At 34.7% G+C, this 22,262-nt stretch overlaps 1 protein-coding gene across 2 annotated transcripts in view; it reads left to right on the forward strand.

Annotated features, from left to right (window-relative positions):
• LOC117209699 overlaps window positions 1-22,262 on the forward strand; it is a 61,267-nt gene that overhangs the window by 35,460 nt on the left and 3,545 nt on the right. For both annotated transcript variants that reach the window (XM_033451987.1, XM_033451988.1), the window contains exons 2-3: window positions 21,455-21,640; window positions 21,942-22,089. In XM_033451987.1, coding sequence (XP_033307878.1) covers window positions 21,455-21,640; window positions 21,942-22,089 — 334 coding nt within the window. The remainder of the gene's footprint in view (window positions 1-21,454; window positions 21,641-21,941; window positions 22,090-22,262) is intronic.

Genomic DNA, 22,262 nt, shown 5'->3' on the forward strand with positions numbered 1-22,262 from the left:
ATCAACTAATACATGCAATGTTCGACTTTTGACGAATGCTGAAAGACATACGTCTGTATATGTAAAAGTTCACAAATTGAAATCATATATAAAAGAAAAGTTCGCATTGCCAGTTTAAAAACGATACATAAAATGATATTCAGGAAGATGAAACTATTCGTTGAAAAAGAGAATAAAATAGAATTTTGTTTCGCCTGACTTGATCACAGTCAATTGAACAAAAAAATAATTCACTCCTTGGCCTATCACAATCGAAGTTATTATTTCACTCACACAAGAATGACAGTACACGCAAACCAAGCCCTTCTAAAATTCTATCAGATTAAAAATCCCCCTCTGAATTCCCCTGTGTCTCTTACAACATGTTCCTCCGTCTGATCAGGAACCCTCTTCCAATAAGGCGCGAAACACGCGCGCTGTCAGATAGAATTCTTCGCTTACAACACAAGTATAAAACGCGAAACACGAGGAACAAACAGAGAAACCTGCAAAGTGGAAAGATGGAAGGAACGCGATAAAAGTGTTCTTGAAATCGCCCCCTACTGCGAATATGTAGATCCGCTATTTTTCATACAGCCAGTTACGCGATACCTTCACGTTGGAATTCTTTGAAATTCCCGCCTGTTAGGGGGCGAGTTCTGCTAAGTTCAAATTCCTCCTGGGTAGGTTTCCGTTCAGGGACGCGGATTATTGTAACAGCGTAGATAAAGAAAAGTGGCCTTCGCAGGAGAAAAGAGAATCCCAGCTAAGAGGATTCTGGTATCAACGACGATAGGACGAAGCTCGTCCCACGGACGTTAACAATCAAACGGAAATGCCTCGGATCTTGTGAAATCTACCAGCTTGCGTTGCTCGCGGATTTTTCTTCGTTTCTTACGAAGATTCGTCTCGCGGTATTGCTTCTTCGTCGCAGTGGTTACAGAGAAAAACGAAATTACCTTCGGAGGTTACGCTGGGAAGTAGAAAATGCCAGATAACTACTGTTAGATAAGTTCACAAGGGAAACAGTTGCAATAATTGCATCTTCTTATCTGGAGGTGAAATTGATAGAGAAACTTGGGAACTACAAAATAGAACCACTGAAGATTAGAAAACAATTGGACCTTGCTTAGAAACCAGTTAGGTTTAACGCGATTAATACGAGTGTAAATTAAACCTTTTGTATTGTAACTGACGATTATTCGAAGCTAAATTTCCGAGTTTTAAATGATATCTTGTTGGAATTTAAATTAGGTATTATTAAGTGTCAAATGTTAATGTAAAATTCCGTTATTATTTCTATTAGAAGGTAAGGAATACTTTGAAGACATAAGAATTAAGTTATAAAGCTGTAACCAGTTAACAGTAAGAAAATAATAATAAATGATCTGACATATTATTCTTCGTATTATTGGGCTTATTTGCGTAATAATTTACTAGCTACTATTAGTAAATTGATGACTTAAAAGTTATGGACTATAAACTTCTCCTCGCGTGCTAATTTAAAAATAACAGATAATACATAATTTTGCATCTAATACTGTAAATGCAAATAATTCACACGATTAAAAGTACACATACTTCTTAATCAAACAGGTTAGAAACAAGTTCTTAGAACAACGTGAAACTCTAAAAGAACCAAAAGATACTAGCTCCAGTTCCGCAAACAGTTGGCTACGATCGAGCCAAATGTCAAACAAGTCTCGGTTCCCCGACCGGTCTAACTTATTTTCGTTGCGAGCTACTTTCACGGTCGGAGCGATTGGCCCATTTTATCCACGTGTAATTTCTGACGTCACAACACGACGTTCCATATACGGTGTATTACGACGACGTTACTGTCATCCGCGAATATGAACAGCGACGAGAGGGAGGAGCTGTGTGACGCGTGTTGGAATGAAGTTTGCGAGATGTAATTCGCGGACGGGTCTTTTGCTCGTCAGCCGTTACACGCGTGACAGAGCAACGATGCACGCGCGCTGTTCGCGACGCAAATTGCCCGACATAAAGTAATGAGAGATACGAGGCGCGCAAAAATACCAGGACGAGAATCGAGGCTGCAAACGAACGAGGAAAAAATTGTCGTTTGAGGAAAAGATGGAGAGCAGATTTATTGGGGAACAAGCACGGATACGTCGAGGAAACTTGACGTTTGGTGCCACAGAACACGAAAGAGCGCGCTATACGAGTCGGGGGAAACGTTTAAAATGCCTGAAACGCAAGACGACGCGACGTCGCGATTATTTGAATTTGTCTTGAAATGAGGAAAATGCTCGAGATGCTTGGATACGAGGGGTTGTGTGAAAGAGCTTGATGTTTGATGGGGGAACTGTTTTGCTAACTCTGCTGTATTTCAATTTCATTTTTTAAGTAATATCCTTTTCTGTTCTTTAAAAAGTGAGTCAGCTATACACGTTCCAAATTTTATAATAATAAAAATCAATATATATAAAAATGAAATTTAAATATCAAGAATTATTTAGTGACATTTTATGATTTTTTAATGTTCATATAATAGATCTAGGCTTCCTTGCATTATGATTTATTAACTGATAATAATTAAAAAACAAATGACAAGATGTAAATTATAGGCTTCTCTTGCATAGTTCTTACGATTTTAAGTAGAATAAGACGATCAGTATATAACCTGACTCCTATTGGACACGTTCTTGCAATCTTAAGTAGAGATAATCGCTTGTACAACTTTACTTGTCCAGAAGAAAAAGAATATGTTATACAAAAGAAGGTATTACTGTTAATAATTTTCGGTTAACTGGATCTATAGTAGCTCAATTGTACCTCACAATTCAGCTTTATCATTCAAACCAGATAAATTAGGAATTGCAGGAACCTTCTCAACGTAAACTTCCTGTGCTTAGACATCTTGATATTAATCCAAAAATACAACGGGAGAATGTTTTCCAGAAATCATCGACTGACATCTCGAAATAAAATTCTATGGAAGACTCGTAAAAAGAAACATGAAGTTTCATCGTGTCATAGGAGACATCCTGTCCAGATGCGCTCAGTTCTGAAACGCATTCGTAAATCCTTCAAATTTCGACGAACGCAACGACTTACAGGCTGCCGTCAAACCCTTTTTCTCTTTTTCCAGACATAACATTTGTCCGCGAACTTTCCTGTTCTTTCGTCAAATTTACCTCGCCGGCACTCTCCCTCTAGTTTTCTTCTCTTTACGAAGAAACATACAAACGCGAGCATGTTAAGCAGCAACGATCTTTAATTGGCCCTTCATCTAATGGCAATTGCAACAATTGCGACCGTATAATTGATTTTAAGGTAATTGTAACTGGATCTCCTGACTTCTGATCGTACTCTTAACCTAATAAACGTGCTTCATTGGGAAAATAAGCGTGATGCGTTTTAAAGTAGTCGAAATTAAAGCTCTCGCTGTGGAAATGGTCATTGTTTGCATAGTTACGTTAAAGAAAGTATAAAGAGAAATAAGTGACGAAAATTGTAATTTACGTTTAAAGTACTGTTTGTTCTAATTAGAAGAACACGAAGAGCTTTTAAACCAATTCTACAACTATCAATTTAGAAGATTCATGGTTTCACTACTTGCTTGGTTAGAAACTAATAACAACTTGTAGTTTGCAGACTTTTCTTCTTATGCTAATATCAATAAAATAGCATATAACGAATATTCATTTCAATTCGAAATGTAACTAATAAACTACTATGTGTCTGTTCCAATTCTGAAATCATCTACAAAAACACAAGTAGAATATTACACACTTGAAACACCAGTTATCTGGCCCAATTTCGCAATTGGGGCAAAAGGGAGCGGGTATAGATTTCAGGAACGCAGAAACAGAGTTTATTTCTCAGCGTACGGAGGAATTACGTTGATTTACATCGAACGAGAATAAAACTGGACTAAAATTGCTCAGGAGAAGCGGCGTAAAAAAGACGCTTAAGAGACAGTGACGTTGTTCGGGACTCGTGTATCACTGTGCGCGACTCGCGTGTCCGTTTTTAAACGCTATAAAAATGACCGTCGAACCTCGTGATAAACCGAATTCTTATTCTCTTTGACAGTTATACTTTTTCCAGTGGTCGTGCTCAATTTACTTTCGCCGACTATATTGCGCGTGGTCGCTCGTAAATAATTTTTAATATAGTTTTCCACGGTTGGTATATTATGTCTGTCCTCCCGGGTGTAGTTAAGTTCATTTCGGTGAAATACTGAGAATTTCCCTCTCGATGCGCCCAGGTGCTCGTATCTTTAAATAAATTAGAGCGCATTACAAAGATTACCGACAATGCTTTCTGTATTATTTCCGGTTATCGTAGTTATTTCCTGACCGTACGCTTAGGATCCTTACCTCGAAGCAGTAAAGCAACGTGTTGTTAAATATTAGTCGGAATATTAACGAATCAATGCTCTCGCGGATATCCTTCAACTTCCAGTTCATTCTCAATCATTTTCACTCATTTTCACTATATCCTACAGCGACTTGCGAATAAAGGAAGTAAACTGTGACGTTGTTCTAATACTCGTAGCTAAGTAAAGTAAAAAAATTTATGTTTGGAGTAAAGAGAGTTTGAAGTTTCAGTACTCTTTTTTTTATATTGGAAACTTTAAATTGAATGTAATAACTAGAGAGAGAAAATTCAGAATTCTTAATTTGATTTCTTTTACCGAATCGCTTCTTTAATCTTCGACTGATATCGTTAGATTTGAATGCTTGAGTTAGATTAGACTAATTTTCTTCTGTGTTCTATATTTTATGTAGTAATGTTATACAGTCTACGTATACCAATATCGTCATGTTTAACCCAATGGTGCCAATTAATGGTTAAAAATATTCCTTTCACTCCTGAAGTGCATACAAAAAGTCATAAAGAACCAAAAAAGATTACTTGAATGAAGGCACAATCTTCAAGGTACAAGTACTTCGACGTCATTGCCCCAATTGACGAACCTCGGAATAGAAAATCTATTTTTCACTGGGTTAATTCCATTCGAAGTGCCAATAAATATAGTGGCAAACATTTTGTTAAATTAATCAAAACGTTCCTATGAAAATGTAAAGATAAATCATAAAGAAAATTTTATTATTCTTTCTGCATGTATTATGTATTTTTAACGATATTCAAACTACACATATATTAAATAAACAAATAATGACTATAATAAACAAATGTATCTTATGTGGAATAATGACAAAATTGGCAGCTTCTATCTATACCTACAGATTGATATTATATGTATATATAATGTATAATATACAGATGATACAAGCGTCTCCATTCAACAACGTTTCACCGTTCCGTTACTCGTACCAACGAAAGTGAACGCGAGTTTCGTTTCGAGCGGCGATCTATAAAGGTTCTGAGATAACTGACATTGGAAGGTGAAGTTCTCGTTTTTCGTCGACGTATCTCTGGTAGATTGTGTGAAAAGAAGCAGGTCGATCTGACGAAGACTGACATGTTAAACTGGGTAGAAATTCGACGATTACGAATGCGTGTCCTTATGAATGAGAGATGTCGCAGCATGTAATTATAGAAGCTTGGGTCGCTATGTTTTAAACGACGTTTACAATTTTAGGTCGGTGTTTGGAACGTGGAAACATACCCGTTGACAGTGATTCATTTACCGCGATCGTCAGCGTGAAGGATTTATTTTATGATACTTCGTGTTGACAAGTATATTAAAACTGCCGGCTATTCTTATAATATATATAGTCGATTTCTTCTAAATAGACATTTTAATATATTTTTCATCATGTGTAAAAAATATTAAAGATGTTAAAAGCCAGAAGTTTATTATTAGCAGAATAGTAAACGTGTAGTCAAAACTTGAATTTAGAATTAGTGTTTCAGTCCCGTTGGATAAACTTGTTTTAGTGAAAGTTATTACAATCACAGGAAATGGAGCTGTCAAGTGTATCCAATATTTAAGTCGTGTAAATTGTTTTAATATCTGATATCATGCCTCATTAATCTTTTAATGCGTGCGAGTTATAAAAACGAGAGAAAGTAGCCTTTCTGTTTTCAGAATAATCAATTAAGTATTCAATGTCAAGAAAAGGAGATAGCAAATGTTGAAAATAAAATTCGCATGCTCCTTAAACGAAAAAAGAAGGAAAATTAAGTTACTAGAATCAGAGTTTCAGCAATTAAAATCTCATTTATATGGTTTAAATAGGCAAAAAGCACTATTCAGCCAGTTCCAAAATCCGCATTCCATAAATTTCCAAGCACGGGGCGACCCTCCGATTCCCATTGTCAGATAAATGACATTAAAATTATCAGGAAATTTTTTCCTTCCCCATTCGTCGATATATCATACAACGGAGCATTTTCTTCTGGCGAAATCGAAGGGGATGCCCGTATCTTGCAGACGCTCCCTTTGACCACTTCGTCATCAAGTGTACATAACGCCAACGCCTTCTGTCAAAAGCATTGCATCGTCCCCTGGCGAGAGCCAACAGAAGCCGAGTGCAAAAAGTGCTGGGTGTAACCCTCTATACAGAAAGATATTCTACGTAAAAAAGAGGAGCCAGGATCCTTTTCCTGGCTGTCACCGACAGAGATCATAACCGTTCCTATATATCTGCGCTAACGTTCAATCAGACTCACCACGTATAAACGCGGCGCGTAAGCGCGACGAACTGTTCTGGAGTCATTGCTTTCGTGAAAGATTCGACCGCCTTCCATGGGATAAACGAGTTCCATCGTCGGATCAGGAAAGTTTCCTTCTGTGAAAACTGGTTGCCTCATGGAAACCGTAGCTTGAGTCATCCTAGTTTACTATGTGGAAAAGCGTTCGTGCGTTGGAAATTCGATGGGATACGTCGACCAACTTCCAGTTCAAGTCTCTTCTTTAATGCGTGAATTTTGTGGAACGAGGATAGTTTCTATAGTATTTTTTGAAGATATATGTATACTTGAACTCGCGAGAAGTATGAAAATTTCGATGTAAAAATAGAAAATTAGACAGAATGTGGAATACAAACTTGGAAATTTTTACTCAAGTGATTTAAGAAAGCGAAATATAAAAAGAATGAAGAGGAAATTTTGATAATGACGACTGAAATCTTAAATCACTGATGACAAATGTATGAAAAAGAAGATGAGATTGATATGGTAATATTATAGTCCAGAGTAGTATATTTAAAGAGTGTTAACTTGTATTGGAGAAGGAAAGTGCCAGCTTCCGGTAAAATATCTGTCCCTCGAGTTTATCCGGTTTAGATAAGTCGAAAAGCAGAGATCAGAATGAGAAACCTTCTTTATCGGCTCTGAAAGCTTGCAAGCTCAGTATTCAAATGTAGGCGTGGATGATGTATAAGCTAACAATACATTTTTGTGTAGGCAGACTTGGCAGCTGGTGTCTCCACTTTAATATTGTATCCACTGTTACCGATTCAGTATGAGATAAAATTATAATATCCCTGATATTTTATACAAGTTTGCTTTTTTAGTGACAGTATATCTAAAAAAGATGAAATAGAATAGATAATAACATTAAAAGTTACTAAAACAACTTGGATATTATATTAGATTTTGATACCAAAATTTTGGTTTTTTATATGCAAAAATTTTGGAGAATGAGAGTAGTAACTTGATTGTTGTGAAAATACCCAGTCATTATATTAACTGTCATAATAATGGTTATTAAAAATAATTTTTTGAAATGATCATAAGAGTAAATTATAAAAATTTCTACTTTACTTTAAATGTGTAAATAGAATAAGCAAAATCTAATAGCCAGCACCCTCAGCTAGTTGATAGCTCATGTCGACCCTATTCACATCTAAGAGTCACCCTAATTAATTTCACGATCTGTCTGATACGAAGCTTGAGCAGTAAATGAGCTCGTACCACGATTTCATGGTCCTTATATAGACAGTGGCCACTACCTTCAAGACGTGACGCAATAATATATACTGCTGCCATAATAAATAATTGTTATAGCCATATCAACACATTATTTATTAAGTTTCATGCTTTTATTGTTATTTTCTTTCGACAATTTTTTCTCAACAATTTATGACAGGTATGATACTTTACACATTCCTTCGTTAATTAAAGTTACCTTTACATTTCCATGTTATTAATTATGGAAATGTGAACGAAATGTAAATGAATGTAAATGAATTATGGAAATGTAAATGGCATATAGCCACGTCAAAATATTCTTTTACCTTTCTAAGGTACAAGTAGGTACAACAAACAAAAACCATTAAATTTAAATATTGCAATTGCAAAAATTCAATCATCATAAAAAATCAGGGTTGTTAATTATCGTTTTTGATTAGTGATTAATTGCAGGTTTCTTTTAAGTATAGGTGGTTAAATTTACTGTCTCGAGAAGAATATTTTTGTGTGTTTACAGTATTAGCTTAAGATGCCAGAAAGCAAAGTCACGCGTTAATGCACAAAGTAGCATTGCAGTCAAATCGATAGTCCCGGAACAAAGGAAATCCTCACGCTAGACTGAAAGCTATACAATAGTTGAACAAACATCGACAAAAAGCTTTCTCCCATGTATGGTAAATACAAATATTCGGGCAAAACCCTTGGCTATCTCTTAGCAAATTAAGAACATGATTCTTCGACTTCCCCTGTAAATATGAATCTTGGTAGTGAAATGATCAGACACATTTTCTTTTACCGCTATCGACTTCCTGATTTATCATAATACTTGGTCTTTACTTATCTAATTAAGTGTTCTTTCTTAAAATTTATTTAGTTATTTAATTAATTTTTTGCCTTCTCAAGGACCACATTTGTCTTTTACTTTACTTATATATTTAATTTTTATTTAATTAACATAAATAATTCATCTTGTAAATTCATTATAAAATTATAAAAGCATTATTATGTATGTGAACGTTGAGTTTGTAGAAGCAATTAATTTAATAAATTAAGTTGCGTACTATTCTGAAAGTCCGTGACAGTTTGCATAGAAATCAGCCAAAATTTGAAATTAGAAAATTGAAATCCAGAGATTTCTTCAAAGGATAAGATCCTTCTGGCAATCTACGTGAGTGACTCACGTCTATCCTCAAGAATCATTGTACTTCTTACTTTCCTTCTATCTCTACCTACTCTTTTCACTCGCTGACGACGCAGTTTTTCGTTTTTCCTCTTTTTTCCATCTCTGCCTCGATTGAATTTCCTTTTTCAATTGTACAAAAAAGCAAAAACAAAATGTCAAATTTTATACCGTTGTCCACTATATAGTAAAAAATTCGAATATTCGTGCTTAAAATTTAATTTGCTCTATTTTTATAGAATTACTCGAATTAATAATAGAATTCTTGAAGAACAACAAACGATATCATCAAACAAATATACAATTAAATTCTGAACTTTCAAAGTCTACGGAAAGTTCGAAAGAAGAGAATCAAAAGTTGTTCAAAGTATCTTGTAATAAATGTATGCAAAGAACATAAAAAAAATTATTTAGAATGGACTAACAGATAAGTCTACCGCTTGTCATCACGCAGTAGCTTGATATTGCAAATTTTCCGCCATACCGGTACTCCAATTGCCAATCTCGTGGTTGTAGATCACCGTTAATACCCATTGCTGTACGAATTCGACAAGATTGGTTAGACGAAGTAGAAGAGCAGCCCACTAACCAGAGCCATTTGTTAAGAAGAATGGTGACCTCGGGCAATTTGGGTGCCAATGTATCTGCCGTTATATATTTCGTTCTTGGCGACATAGCACTGATTTTGTTGAGCATATATCTTCTATTATTTCTCGACGATTAAATAGATTTCAAGATAACTACGTGAATAAACTGAAATTTTACTTTTACTTTTTTACTAAATTTATACGGAGAATGCTTACTATTATATTATTTCCGAAATCTCATTTTAATAATTGATAATTACTTAATCCTTTCATCTTAGGTAAACATGACATTATACTTTTACGAACTAACTTGTACTTCCGTTTACTAAATTAGTTTACTATAATCTAATTAAGTAAACAAGTAATGTATTTGTCTTCGATAAAATTGACCTCAGATTTCAATATATTACGTCGTCTTTGCAAAACCATTAAAACAAGATATTTCTATTGATAAATGCTATATCTCATAAATAAAACAACAATTCGATCACGAAGGAGTGCATAACGAAATTTAGAAATATACTTACTCCAATCATTTCTACAATTTCCAAAACTCGCGTACCACCTTATCCAAGGTAAAGCTTATCATTTGCCTCGCAATTACACATAAGGTACGACATCGTTTAGCGTTCTCCCCTTTAACATTATGAATACTTCTTTATTTGTCCTGGTCGTTGGGACGTGCCTCTGATCTTGTGATCAAAGTGATCTTGATTTTGGAACATGTTCAAAAAGAAAAGGAGAGGCGAGAAAGTAGTTACATACAGTGCTCATGGTAGTTAATCGTTAACGTGGTCAAAGAGAATGTAAAGAAACCATGGCGTTAATGTAAAGATGGTGTACGTCGCACGCACAATTTATAACATTTGACGATTAGACAGCTGCAATATGGAGAGCAGGATAAAAATAGGGTTGAACAGCAGGTATACGGCATGACGGACTGTGAAATTTTATGGGATATTCGCGTGTTCCCCGAAGCCAACTTAATATAATAACCACTTTCAGAGGACTTAAATATTCCAAGAGTTTGCACGTGTAGTAGATTTGGAAGTTTATCGTCTTCTGGAATCATTGGAACAGAGATTTCGATAAACTTCCTTTATTCTCTGTGACGTACCGCTTGATTTGCAGATTTTACGAACGTCATCTAAGAATTTTACAGATCGAGATATTGATTAAGATATAACCGCCAATTTTTAGTGGAAAAGTCTTAAAATGAAAAATTTGTTGAATTATATGAAATTATATGAAATTTATGTGTGATTGAATTATTTGGAAGTAATTACATGAAATATGTAGAAGCGTCATGTTTCTTGGATTCACGCGTGAGGTTTGGCTATATTGCTCGGTACATTGAAGAAAATAGAAGGTTTTCTTCCGACTACGACGTACGGTAGATTTATTTCAGACATCTACTTGCGCATTCAGCCGACGATTTGAAAGCAGTTCGCGCGTCGTACCTTAGAGGAGCTTTGCAAAGATACTAACCCCTCGTCTGCATAAATTGCAGCAGTGGCGTGATTCTTTTTAACATCTGTATTTCTGGAGAGATTTGCGGCCGAAAATTGAAATTCAATTTTATTTCATGACTCTATCGTATCGAGAAACTTCCTCAAAAAAGGGCAGTAGAAATATATTTTCTAAACAAATATGAAATCAAATATTTTATAAAATTTGTGTTTATTATGTAAATATAAAAAAGACAAAATCCTTTAACAATGAAGATTTAAAGATTGAAAACTAAAATTAGAAACACTGTTTTTCCAAAAAGCTTCTCAATTATATAACTCAACACGCGATTTATGATAGATACCATTTATTACGAATGTATCGACCAATCAAAAAATGAATGTCTTCAAATGATTTATGTATAATATTCTATTCGATTAGTACGATGAAATTCGTACTCGGAATTAATTAAATATATCGTCGATAAGACAGTCTGTAGGAAGTGCCTATTTTTATGAAGTTAAATAGAGAAACAGGTTTTCTTGTTGGTTTCTGTTTCCTTTATTTCATATAGATAAATTAAGTAGCAGAGTTGTCAAAAGAAATCAGAATTCAATTAAGATTTTACTCGCAACGATCTCTCTCTCTCTCTCTCTCTCTCTCTCTCTCTCTCTCTCTCTCTCTCTTTCTCTCATGATTGATTTCCTCCTTTACTGATAATTTGCCGCGAAAGCTATGCGTACAAAATGTTCGTAGCTAACTATCGTTCGTGTCACGCGACGATATGTAAATTGTTGTAGAATAATTGGATAGAGATACGAAGTATCGTTAATTCAAGAGTGATATGTTAAATAACGATAAATTATGTTAGAACTCGTAATCCAGCAATTATTATAGTACACGCTTCGGCAGTTAAATTTTTGGAGTTTATCTCCGTTACTATCTTTTGTAACGATCGATCGACTTTTCCTGTTGACATTGATTTATCGTTACTCGACAGATCGGGTAAACCGTTTTATCGATTTGTTCAGCGGGCTGAATGCATTGGAACACTGAGTTTAATTTAATTCTTGATCGAAAATTACGGTTTTGTGTCACTTCAATCATCTACATTAATTAAAAGGAGTCTATGCTTTTTTTCAAGAGCCTATAACTAGTGGGGATAATAAATCGATACTGAATTTTTAAGTAACGAAATGATATAGCAAACATATAATTGTTAGATACATATATTTTATTAGATGATTTTGTGCAATGTTTCTTAAATGATTAAACTTTACCAACACAATTTTTTTAATTAATACTATTTCATATTTTTCCTTATTCAATCTCTTAGTTTTCATCTTTCATTCCCAGAATAAGTCCATCAATTAATATAAAAATGATATTAATAAGACCAATATAACCATTCTATAATACATAATTTATGCAAAGATTAATTTTAAAACACTTTTTTGTTGTAACTATGTTCCAAGACAAACCAAATATTGCAACTCAAAAGCTGTCTATTAAATAATTTAATCTCGTTCGCTACTACAAAACTGATCAAAAAACCAGAGACAAACAATTGGGAAAATATACCTAATCGTTCTTGTCTAAAACTAAAATATCGATTTTTCATCCTTTAGTTCTCCCCATATGCAAAACTGATAAGCTTGACCAGCGCAGATATTTGATTCGAGCCCGATTTATCGTGGACCACCGCGAATCCAAACGCAAACTGTATGGCCATGAAAGCACGTGGCTAGGTAGGAAAACGAAGGGATTGGCCCACTGGTTTCCCCTACGCAAGCCCAGCTTGCGACGGTCCTCTTCTGTGAACCACCTAACCGAATCCAGTCCGCGTTCGACAACGCGCCCCTCGTCTAGCGTGTTACGTCCCTTTTCTACTGAAATCCCGTGATTTTTTGTCACAAAGTGTCAGTCGGGTTTTGCTCCAAACAGGAAACAAAGTGCAGTCGATCTGGCTCGAGGGAATAGGTAGTTTCAAATACGAAACAGTGCACGTGGCTTGAAGTGTTTATGGTGGTTTGAAACACTGAGACGTGGAAAATATTATTATCATCGGTTCATAAATTTTTCATTTTGTGTTTTAATTAGAATCGATAAGAGGAATTTTTTACTTTTTCTATGATATTTTGATGAATTTTAAAAGTAATCAGAGGGAGAATGATTTTTGTTGAAAAAACTAGTTCCAGAAAGATGAAAATTGAAAAAGATGAGAAAGAGAAGAAAAAGAATGCTACGTGATACTTTTTGGTATGGCATGTTGTTTTAGGTATTTTTATTTCGATCCAACAACACGTAGCATCGTTGACCCCTTTCAGCTGGAAACTGATTATTTTAGAAAATTTGTACCGCGATCCAAGCATAATGTAGTGGACAAAACTTTATTGAATTTTCCACAGGAGGCACTTTTTCTATAGATACCTATAATACTAAGGGAAAAATTGAATAAAAAATTTCCTAAATGAAATGCATTAAAAAATCTTTCCATTGTAATAGGGAAATCAAATTTCAATTAAACCATTTTTCTCTCCCTCTTCGCTCGACTGAGCCGAAATAGCGTAACGACTTTGCAATAAATTTGACCACAAATCATCCGGTATTGAACATGAAATACGAGCGAAGGGCCGAACCGCTTTAGATTATATGAATCGTCGCATTGTTACGGATCGCTTACCTTTCAAAATCGCGCGCTCCGCATTAAGATTCTGTTGCTGGTATATTCACGAACTTTTACTTTCATTTACTTACCCGCTCCAGCTTGGCTCAATTACAATGGACCAGGAATATGTCTACACATTCAGCTCTTTAGTTAACGCACCCCCTTTGCTCTTGTTTGCCGAGCTTTTAGTGTAATTCAACGGAGAACCCTGCTACTTGTGATCTGGATACGCACATGTTAGATTTAAACGAGTGAGTTAGATGAGTCTTTGGTTTATCTCGTGATCATGTCGATACTCCTCTTTTATATATGGTATCTTTTGTCATTTTTCGCACAGATTACATAAGATGATTTGGTATTACGAAGAGAGAAATGTGTTAATTCAAGCTTCTGATTCAAAGATACAATTGCTTATATTCAGTCATCCACAAGTGAGTCATTCTAAGTCATTTAGAACATTTTATTTGTCACGTTCGGTATTTATAAATATAAGTTCAGGGGAGAATCTCTTAAAGCGTAGGTTTTAATCAGTCGACTCTCGATTTAATTATTTCGCTAATTCGTTTATTGCAACGAAAACTTTACACGTACTGTTAGGTAACGAAAATAAGGTATAACTGTCTTTACACAAATAAAATGAGCTAATAATGCAAGACATTTTTACATTAAACTTTCTGCATCCTTTCGTTACAAAAATTCATGCAATATCCATGCGATCAACTCAATTCGATCGATGTCCACCTGGTGACTTTCAGGAATGCCAACCCTATTTCGTTGCTCATTATCAACAGAATTCGAAATAATTGTCTTTTTCCGATTTCAATAAATTTATACCTAAAGAAATTACTATAGTATATCTTTCTAAATATTTCGAATTTTATTCGTTTTTAACAATTCCGATATTACAAGTTCTTTGGTAATCCAATAACGTTAGGTTCCTAATTTCGATGTATTGGTAATCGAATGTTTTACATTCTTTATCAGAAAAGAAAGAAATGAGCGAGAGGAAACAATATTGCTTTTTCTCTTCTATTTCATTTAACAAGTAGAAAGATAGTAGGTTGCTCGAGTCGAGGCATTAGTCTCGAATTCAGTTTTGTTCTGAAGTAGAACTTCCGACTCGGTTTAAAACTTCTCCCGCGGAACTTTCCGAGTAAAAGAATAGAAAGGACACTCGGTTTACCAACTTTATCTGCGTGGCTATCTTCCATCTGCCACAAGGTATAGGATTTAATCTCCACCATGGCCGGAATAAAGTTTCCAACATATTTCTACTACTAATATAGTCGATACTTCGACCCTGCGAGCTTATCATGAAATTGAAACCCAATGCCAATATTTCTAAACCTGTTTACTATATAATATTCCAGATCCGATTCTAAACATAAATCTATTGTATCATAATTTCTCTCTATGTGGTAGTTTTGGAACTAGTTTTGAAACGATGAATCCTCCCTGAGGATGATTTTCGGAATAAACTTATTTATAAGGTAATCTTTGAACGGCGAATATTCGACCGTTGCTTCTTTATCATCTTTCTCATCTGTCCCTCGGGTATTAAGAATGGCAAATTTATTTTGAAAGTTATATGCTTTGTGGACCTTCGAATATAAAAGAAGGAAACAGAAGGCAGCTGTAAAATATAGATACCAATAAAAGATCAAAATACGATAAAATATTTTGAACATAGAAATCTCTAACACTGGAAATTCAACCTAAACATTAAAATTTTAATCTTATTTTTTTATGATATGAAAATCTTTAATTTAATAAACTGCAGCGACCAAAATAATTAAATAGACAGAGACACTATTCCATAATGAGAAATAAAAGATAGTAAATATGAACAGTGTGCCTTGGTGAAAATAGTCAAGGGATGACGAATCGAAACCGCAACGAAAGGAATGTCGTACTTTGTCCCGCTCGCGAGGACAGCGGGGTAGCGACTTCCGGTGAAATAGGTGAACTTTCCTTCTCAGGAGAGTGCGAAGGAGTCGTTTGTCTGCAAGAACGAAGAGGTCCAAAGGAGATCGAAGAAGATGAAAATCAGGATCCTAGGTCTGACCTTGCGGATACGATTTACGTGGTCCTTTTGTCAATAATTTGACCATCCATTCTTTTTTATGGTGCATATTTTTTTACTGAAATTTTATTAACTTCTAGATTCTATTTTCGCAAATTTACTAACAAAATCTAATTTGGCCATTTATTTTGATAACTGTAAATTTTGGGCAGCTAATTACATATTCAATACAATGAATGTTAACTTCTATAAATCGAGTTGTAATTTTCTGTAAGAAAATTTGAAATGTTCTTTGAAATTGTCTAAAGTGATTATAAAATATACTATAATGTTCATAACGGTCTTATAGACACGTTATAGCGATAAGTATACACTACATATTCATTCACTAATAATAATTAAGTTAAAGTGGAAATTTTTAAATGACCATAAGTAAATCGTATAAGCCTTCAAGGCAAGCGTTCAGTGCTCTTATTGTGGTTGTTTTTCGCGCGGTGTAGATACATCGCACGATGTACCATAAGACAGCATTACTACCCGGAGAGTGGTTGGGGTTGGGTGGTCGTAGTAACCGGCGTTATGGTACAAATTCTTGCCACGGGAATTCACTGGGCTGTCGGAGCATGGTTGCTGTTGGAAGGAACGAAACGATACCGTCAACCTGTTTTCAACGTAGGTACGATATGCAAGGATCGACGATCCTATTTTCTAATCTCAATGTTTAACTGTGCGCCCACAGCCTCTCCATGACTAAATTACTTAATAAAACGCGCACACTCTTATGCAGACATTAGGCAGATATCAGTTTTGATGTATAATATATCTATTTTAAAATTCGTAAAATATAAAAAATTTCAGAATAGAAATGAAAACTTATATGAAGATGTTAAAATTATACGTTATATACAAATAATAAAATATACTTTAATAAAGCATATGTTATAACTAAGATTATGGTTAAAAGAATTTTAGAGAAAACGTAATATATGATATTAATCTTTCGCAAAAGTTACTTTTTTAATAAACCAAAATAAAGTGACAAGTAGGAATAGGTCTAAAAATAGAACCAGAAATTTGTACGGCTTTCAAACAATAAAAGTTAAAAGAAAATGGCACGATATAAGTGTATAAATATAAAAACCAGCACATGTCATCATAAAAGCTTACACCAGCTACTTTGCAAACTCTACACATTCGATGTTTCCAAAAGAGCCATCTGTCCTAATTCATCGCACGTTCCTAAATCATCAGCCCCACACACAGAATATATTGATATCAGTTATATTTAAATTTACCAAAAGAATACAAATCTAACCAGTGTTTTCCTACGGTCCACATGTTCTCGAACAGGACTTTAAAATTTATCGCGCGCAGCCAGTGCCAAACAGAGAAACTCACGAAGTTGAACTCTGAGCAGGACCTTGACAACGAAAAGGAAGCGTCGAGTATACTATATCGTATGAATATTTAATGCAGCTGGGAAAAAAGGAACGATTGTATTTGAGAAACTATAATTATGACCATTTCAGAAATATTTTACGTATCGAGTGTTGTGAGACTGAGAATTGAAAGCGATTCTTTATTATTATTTACAAATGGTCCCGGAAACTGATATTAAAATCACTTCACGTTAATGTCGTTGTCGTAAAACTAACTCTTGTATCATCTGATTTATTTTTTTGGAGCCCTGCCGCCTCTTTATTCTTTATCCTCCCGATGCTCTTCTAACTACTAACGAGCACTACTTTCCCTTTTTGCTGTTCGTTTACGAGCGTCGTTGTTTAAGAACCGAGCACATTTCGACGACACGCGAAATTTTTTGTGCAACCTGTAAGGTCTTATAGGATGACAATGAAGAAAAGATAAATCGTATTTTTAAGAGAATATCTGGATTGTGAATTTTAAATAATATCGAGCAAACGATGATACAATCTATGGTAAATTTAAATTAAATAAAAAATTAACACGAACACACATACACAACACAAAGATATTCCTAAATTTTTCGCGCAAAATTTCACTCGTACTTGTTCAAAGCGAATTTTTATTCTTCTTGGAAAATTATTTAAAGATTTCACTTAAAAACAAATCATATAATGTAATAAAGACAAGATTAAGGAAGATTCTTTGAAAGACTAAAACGATACAAAAATGTAAACGTTGACACAAATGACCCAGTTTTTTCGCGATGTTTCAAAAAAGAAAAGGAGCCAAAACTCATTCGCTGAACAATGAATCCTTAAAGACATTTATCGCGTGATATTAAGGGAAAAGACCACATTATGGAATTTTTGTAATTATTGTAATGAACGAATGATCATTGTATAGATCTTCGGTTATACTTTTTATACTTTACCGAAATTCCTTCGAGATAACCGAGCTTCCCGTTCAGGTACAGTTGCTATGAAAGCGAGCTTAGAATCTTGCAGGGTCATTGACCTTCTCTTTCGCCAATTCACTCTCCCTCTCGTTCGTTTTCTGGCTTCAAAAGAAATTCAAGGGTGAAACCGTGGGCTAGACACTGGTGGGATTTTCGATAGAGGATCCTGATCCTGACCGATGACAAGGGTGGCAAGGGATCAAGGAAAGGGAATCGGTATATAATAGAGGTAGCATTATACAGTGGATATCTTGTTTGAAATCTACAAGTTCGTGATGAACCTTTTTGCTTTCACTTCCTACATTATTGCAGTACTACATTATGTACGGTATGGCAGTACATTACTAATACATGGTATACAATGTTCTTTTAAATGTTTTATGTTTATGAAGAATTATTTATAAATTGTATTCTTTAGTACTATGATTACCAGAGTTTTGTCTAGTTCTATTAAATCTTTCCTATATTTTCGAAACGATCATCAAATAATTGTCTCTATTAAAAATAATTTACTATTATCAGTAAATGTAGGAAAATATCTGTTTCTTTTCAATGAAAAGACACATAAAGGCAAACAATTGTATTTATGAAAACGATATTTTCTAATCTTTTTATGGAGCATTTTGATTCGGCTTTTCCTGCTAGTGTTATCAAATAGCAATTATAATTTACTGGATAATAATATAATTGTCATCGAAACACTGCAAATATGTCTTTATACTATTATTTAAGTTTATTATTTAAGTTCCTTGCAAAATGTATTCAAAAACACACGTCAAAAAAATTATTTTTCTTATTTCAAATCTCATTTCTAATTTATTTATTTTACGTCCACCTTTTTTCGTACTACCAAAATACCGAAAAGAACTGTGGCTGTCATAGAACAAAAAAGATGAGGTATTAAAGGGGAAAGAAAAGACCGAGAGTAAAAAAGCGAGCCATGCCTTAAGAATAGGTTATTTCCCACAAACGTGAAATCGTTTAACACGGAGCCTATCATGTCCCAACCTTTCTGCCGAGATTAATAAGTGGTCCTTTTTGTCATCCGGATAACTTGATGTCTTTGTAACTAAGTCGTAAAAAGAACTGCTCGGTCAGGTGATCGATAAATTCGTCCCAAACAGTTGTTTCTTACTTAAGGGAAACATCCCTTAGTCTTCATCCTTTGTATCTTTCGTTTGGGAAGAATAAATCTAATACATAATTCTTTGAACAGTCAGATTCTTTGAAATTTCTACACATTCTACATAATTTATACCGCGAATTTTTCTCTTCGAATTAAACAAAAAGAAAGTAATTCTTCAAACCTAGAAAAATTCAAGAACGCTTTCACACTCAAAGAATCACTCAAGTACAAATATCGCAAGAAAGCTTTTCAAAAATCCCAATTCACTTACTCGAAAGACTCCATTCGAATTCATCGTGTTGATCCGACGACAAAGCTATTGAATCAAAGTAGATGCAGCAACACGCCAGCCCACTTTCTCAATAAAGACTGCATCCGTGACCGTCAAAAGCAAGTTGCAAGATTAATAACCTCTCGTTTTATCCTCCGGAGTACCCTTTTGTCTACAAGAGCCGGCTCTATATTTTACGATGGACGGCATTCTTCGAACGATTGATCGATGAGCCGACTCGACAAACGCGGCTTCGGCAAACAGTGAAAATTAATTAAATGACCGAGCGGAGCGCTGCTAATCATTCAGGCTATTCGTCGTGGCCGTAATTAAAACAGTCTTAACCTCGATCGCGAGTCAACTTCTGTTTAGCAAGGTAGTCGACATTTAATAGGCGGTTTTAAGAAGACCGATCGCTGCGGTCGTGGTAAAAGAAAACGCGTAAGCAAGGAAGAACGATCACTGGTACGATCGTTTGCGGCCGTTTCAAAATGAATTAGAACCGACGACGAAAGTGGCCATGGTGCTGTCTCGGAACGGAATCGATTTATCATATTCGATCTCTTAACGGTGAACCAATTCAATGAAGGCGAGAATTGTAGTGAAAATACGGTGTCCAGCACGAAATAGCGAGTCAGAAATATCGATCATGCCACTATACGGTTCTAATTGAGAGGAACTCTGGGAGCGTAAAGCGTTTATTATGATTACAAACCGCGAAGGTGAAATGTGGACGGTCGGGATCGAACGTCAAGGGGCGAAACTCGAGTCCGTAACGGCATACGAACCGCATAAATCGTATATTGAACGGTGCAAATGAAGCTTGAGAGAATTTGAATATCAATGGATGATGAGGCGCGTGAAGCGTTTGATCGTGGTGTTTGGTCAATTGAGTCAATATCACTTTGTTTTTCTTCGAATTTGTATATACAGGAAATTATCGAGGCACATTATGGTTCATAATTATTCGTACGATACACCTCTTATAATATTTTATACACTTTATATAACATTTTACATACTTTCATACTTTATGAAGTATCAAGTTTCTAATAAATTGGGTCTGTTACTTCAGTAGCTGTCTTTCGTGAAATATCAGATTAATATCTACTTATTGATATTTCAATCACTAACTACTCTCATCAATCAAAGGAAGACAGTTCCTTTAAGAAAATCTGTCGATCAATATGAAAAAGGGATGGATCTAAAAGGTGCAAACGCTATCCATTAATGTGCAGTGATGGAAGAGAATCATTTTATATACATATATATAGCTTGAAAAAGTAATAGCTTCATTTAAGATATAAAAACAGAATTATGCAATGAGAAAAATATAATCAGCTATAAACGTCGCATAAGGAAAGAACAATAAAATGGCAAGAAGTATGCTAGGCGAAATGAAGAACAAGCGTTATTTAAGCCGGAACCATCGGTAATATAAAAACTCATCATTATTTTCAAAATTCCATTATTAAGAAATTCTAATTTGTAGAAAATACTGTAGACTTTTAAAAACTACGTAACTATTTCAATTCTATGAATCAGAAACAAAACTTCAGCCTGATGTAAAATTTGATCCAAATAAAATACAAAATATTTCTCAAGAATATAGAACTATGTATATCGCTAACAAAAGCATTATTTTCATCAAAAATACTAAAAAAATTCGCGTTTAAATTCATACTCGTAATAAATGAAAAGTTTATATAATAGATCCCAGTTTTTGTAAAGCTATTTTATCTGTTTCAAACTCCGAAACATTTCTATTATGCGGCCATAAAGTTACTAAAAGAAGAACATATATAGAAATACAGCTATTTAATGAACTTGCATGATGTTACGTATATCACATAACGTCTTTTTATTGAGAACAATATAAGCCAAACAACGATGTTCAACGATCAAAAAGCGATTAAGAAAGTTTTATCTTCTTATAGGGTGGCTGGGAGCAATGTCTACGGGAGTGGCTTTACTAGTTTCACCCGTAACAATAGCGTTCTGTCGGAGGAAAAGTATAAGACTCACCGCGGTTTTGGGTGGCCTCGTTACAGCACTCGGTTGCCTTTTCACTTCTTTTGCCTCGCAGTTCCACCAGTTGTTCTTCAGCTACGGCACAGTTGTCGGTGAGTCACTGTAAAAGTACAAGGAATTCCCTACTGCTGTTTCTTTTCATAGAAACAAGAAATATGACAGAACTTATACAATATAACGATTCTTCTTCATTGATTAAACATCATCCATCTTTCTTCTTAAGCAATTGTAACTCGACTTTTACAAGTTTTCGTACGTCACTTTTACCCTCAACAGTTTCGACACAAACGATTCCCTTGAATAATTCCTTAGATAAAACTTTACTTTAGGAAGAAATACAGAGGGATCGAGATAATGGCAAGTTCATGGACTGTGTTTAATTACTTTACGCAGGTATAGGGGTTGGCATGACGAGGGACTGTAGCACGCTGATGGTGGCGCAATATTTTAAAAGGAGAAGAGAACTGGTTGAGATTTTCATCGTATCCGGAAGTGGCCTTGGTATCGCTGTAATGTCGGTTTTCATAAAGGGAATGATTAGGTAACAAAAGAGATATTCTTATCTGAGCTATTACACAAAGCTCTAATTCATATTCATTGATATTTGTTAAGTCAAGCGTGATGTAACATAAAAATACTTGATTCAAAATGAAAAAAGAGAAAAGAATTTCCTAAATAAAAAAAAGCAAAATTATAAAAAATCCTGTATTCCGA

Source organism: Bombus bifarius, unplaced genomic scaffold (assembly GCF_011952205.1).
Source record: "Bombus bifarius isolate JDL3187 unplaced genomic scaffold, Bbif_JDL3187 scf7180000008190, whole genome shotgun sequence".
In the NCBI taxonomy this organism is placed as follows: domain Eukaryota; kingdom Metazoa; phylum Arthropoda; class Insecta; order Hymenoptera; family Apidae; genus Bombus; species Bombus bifarius.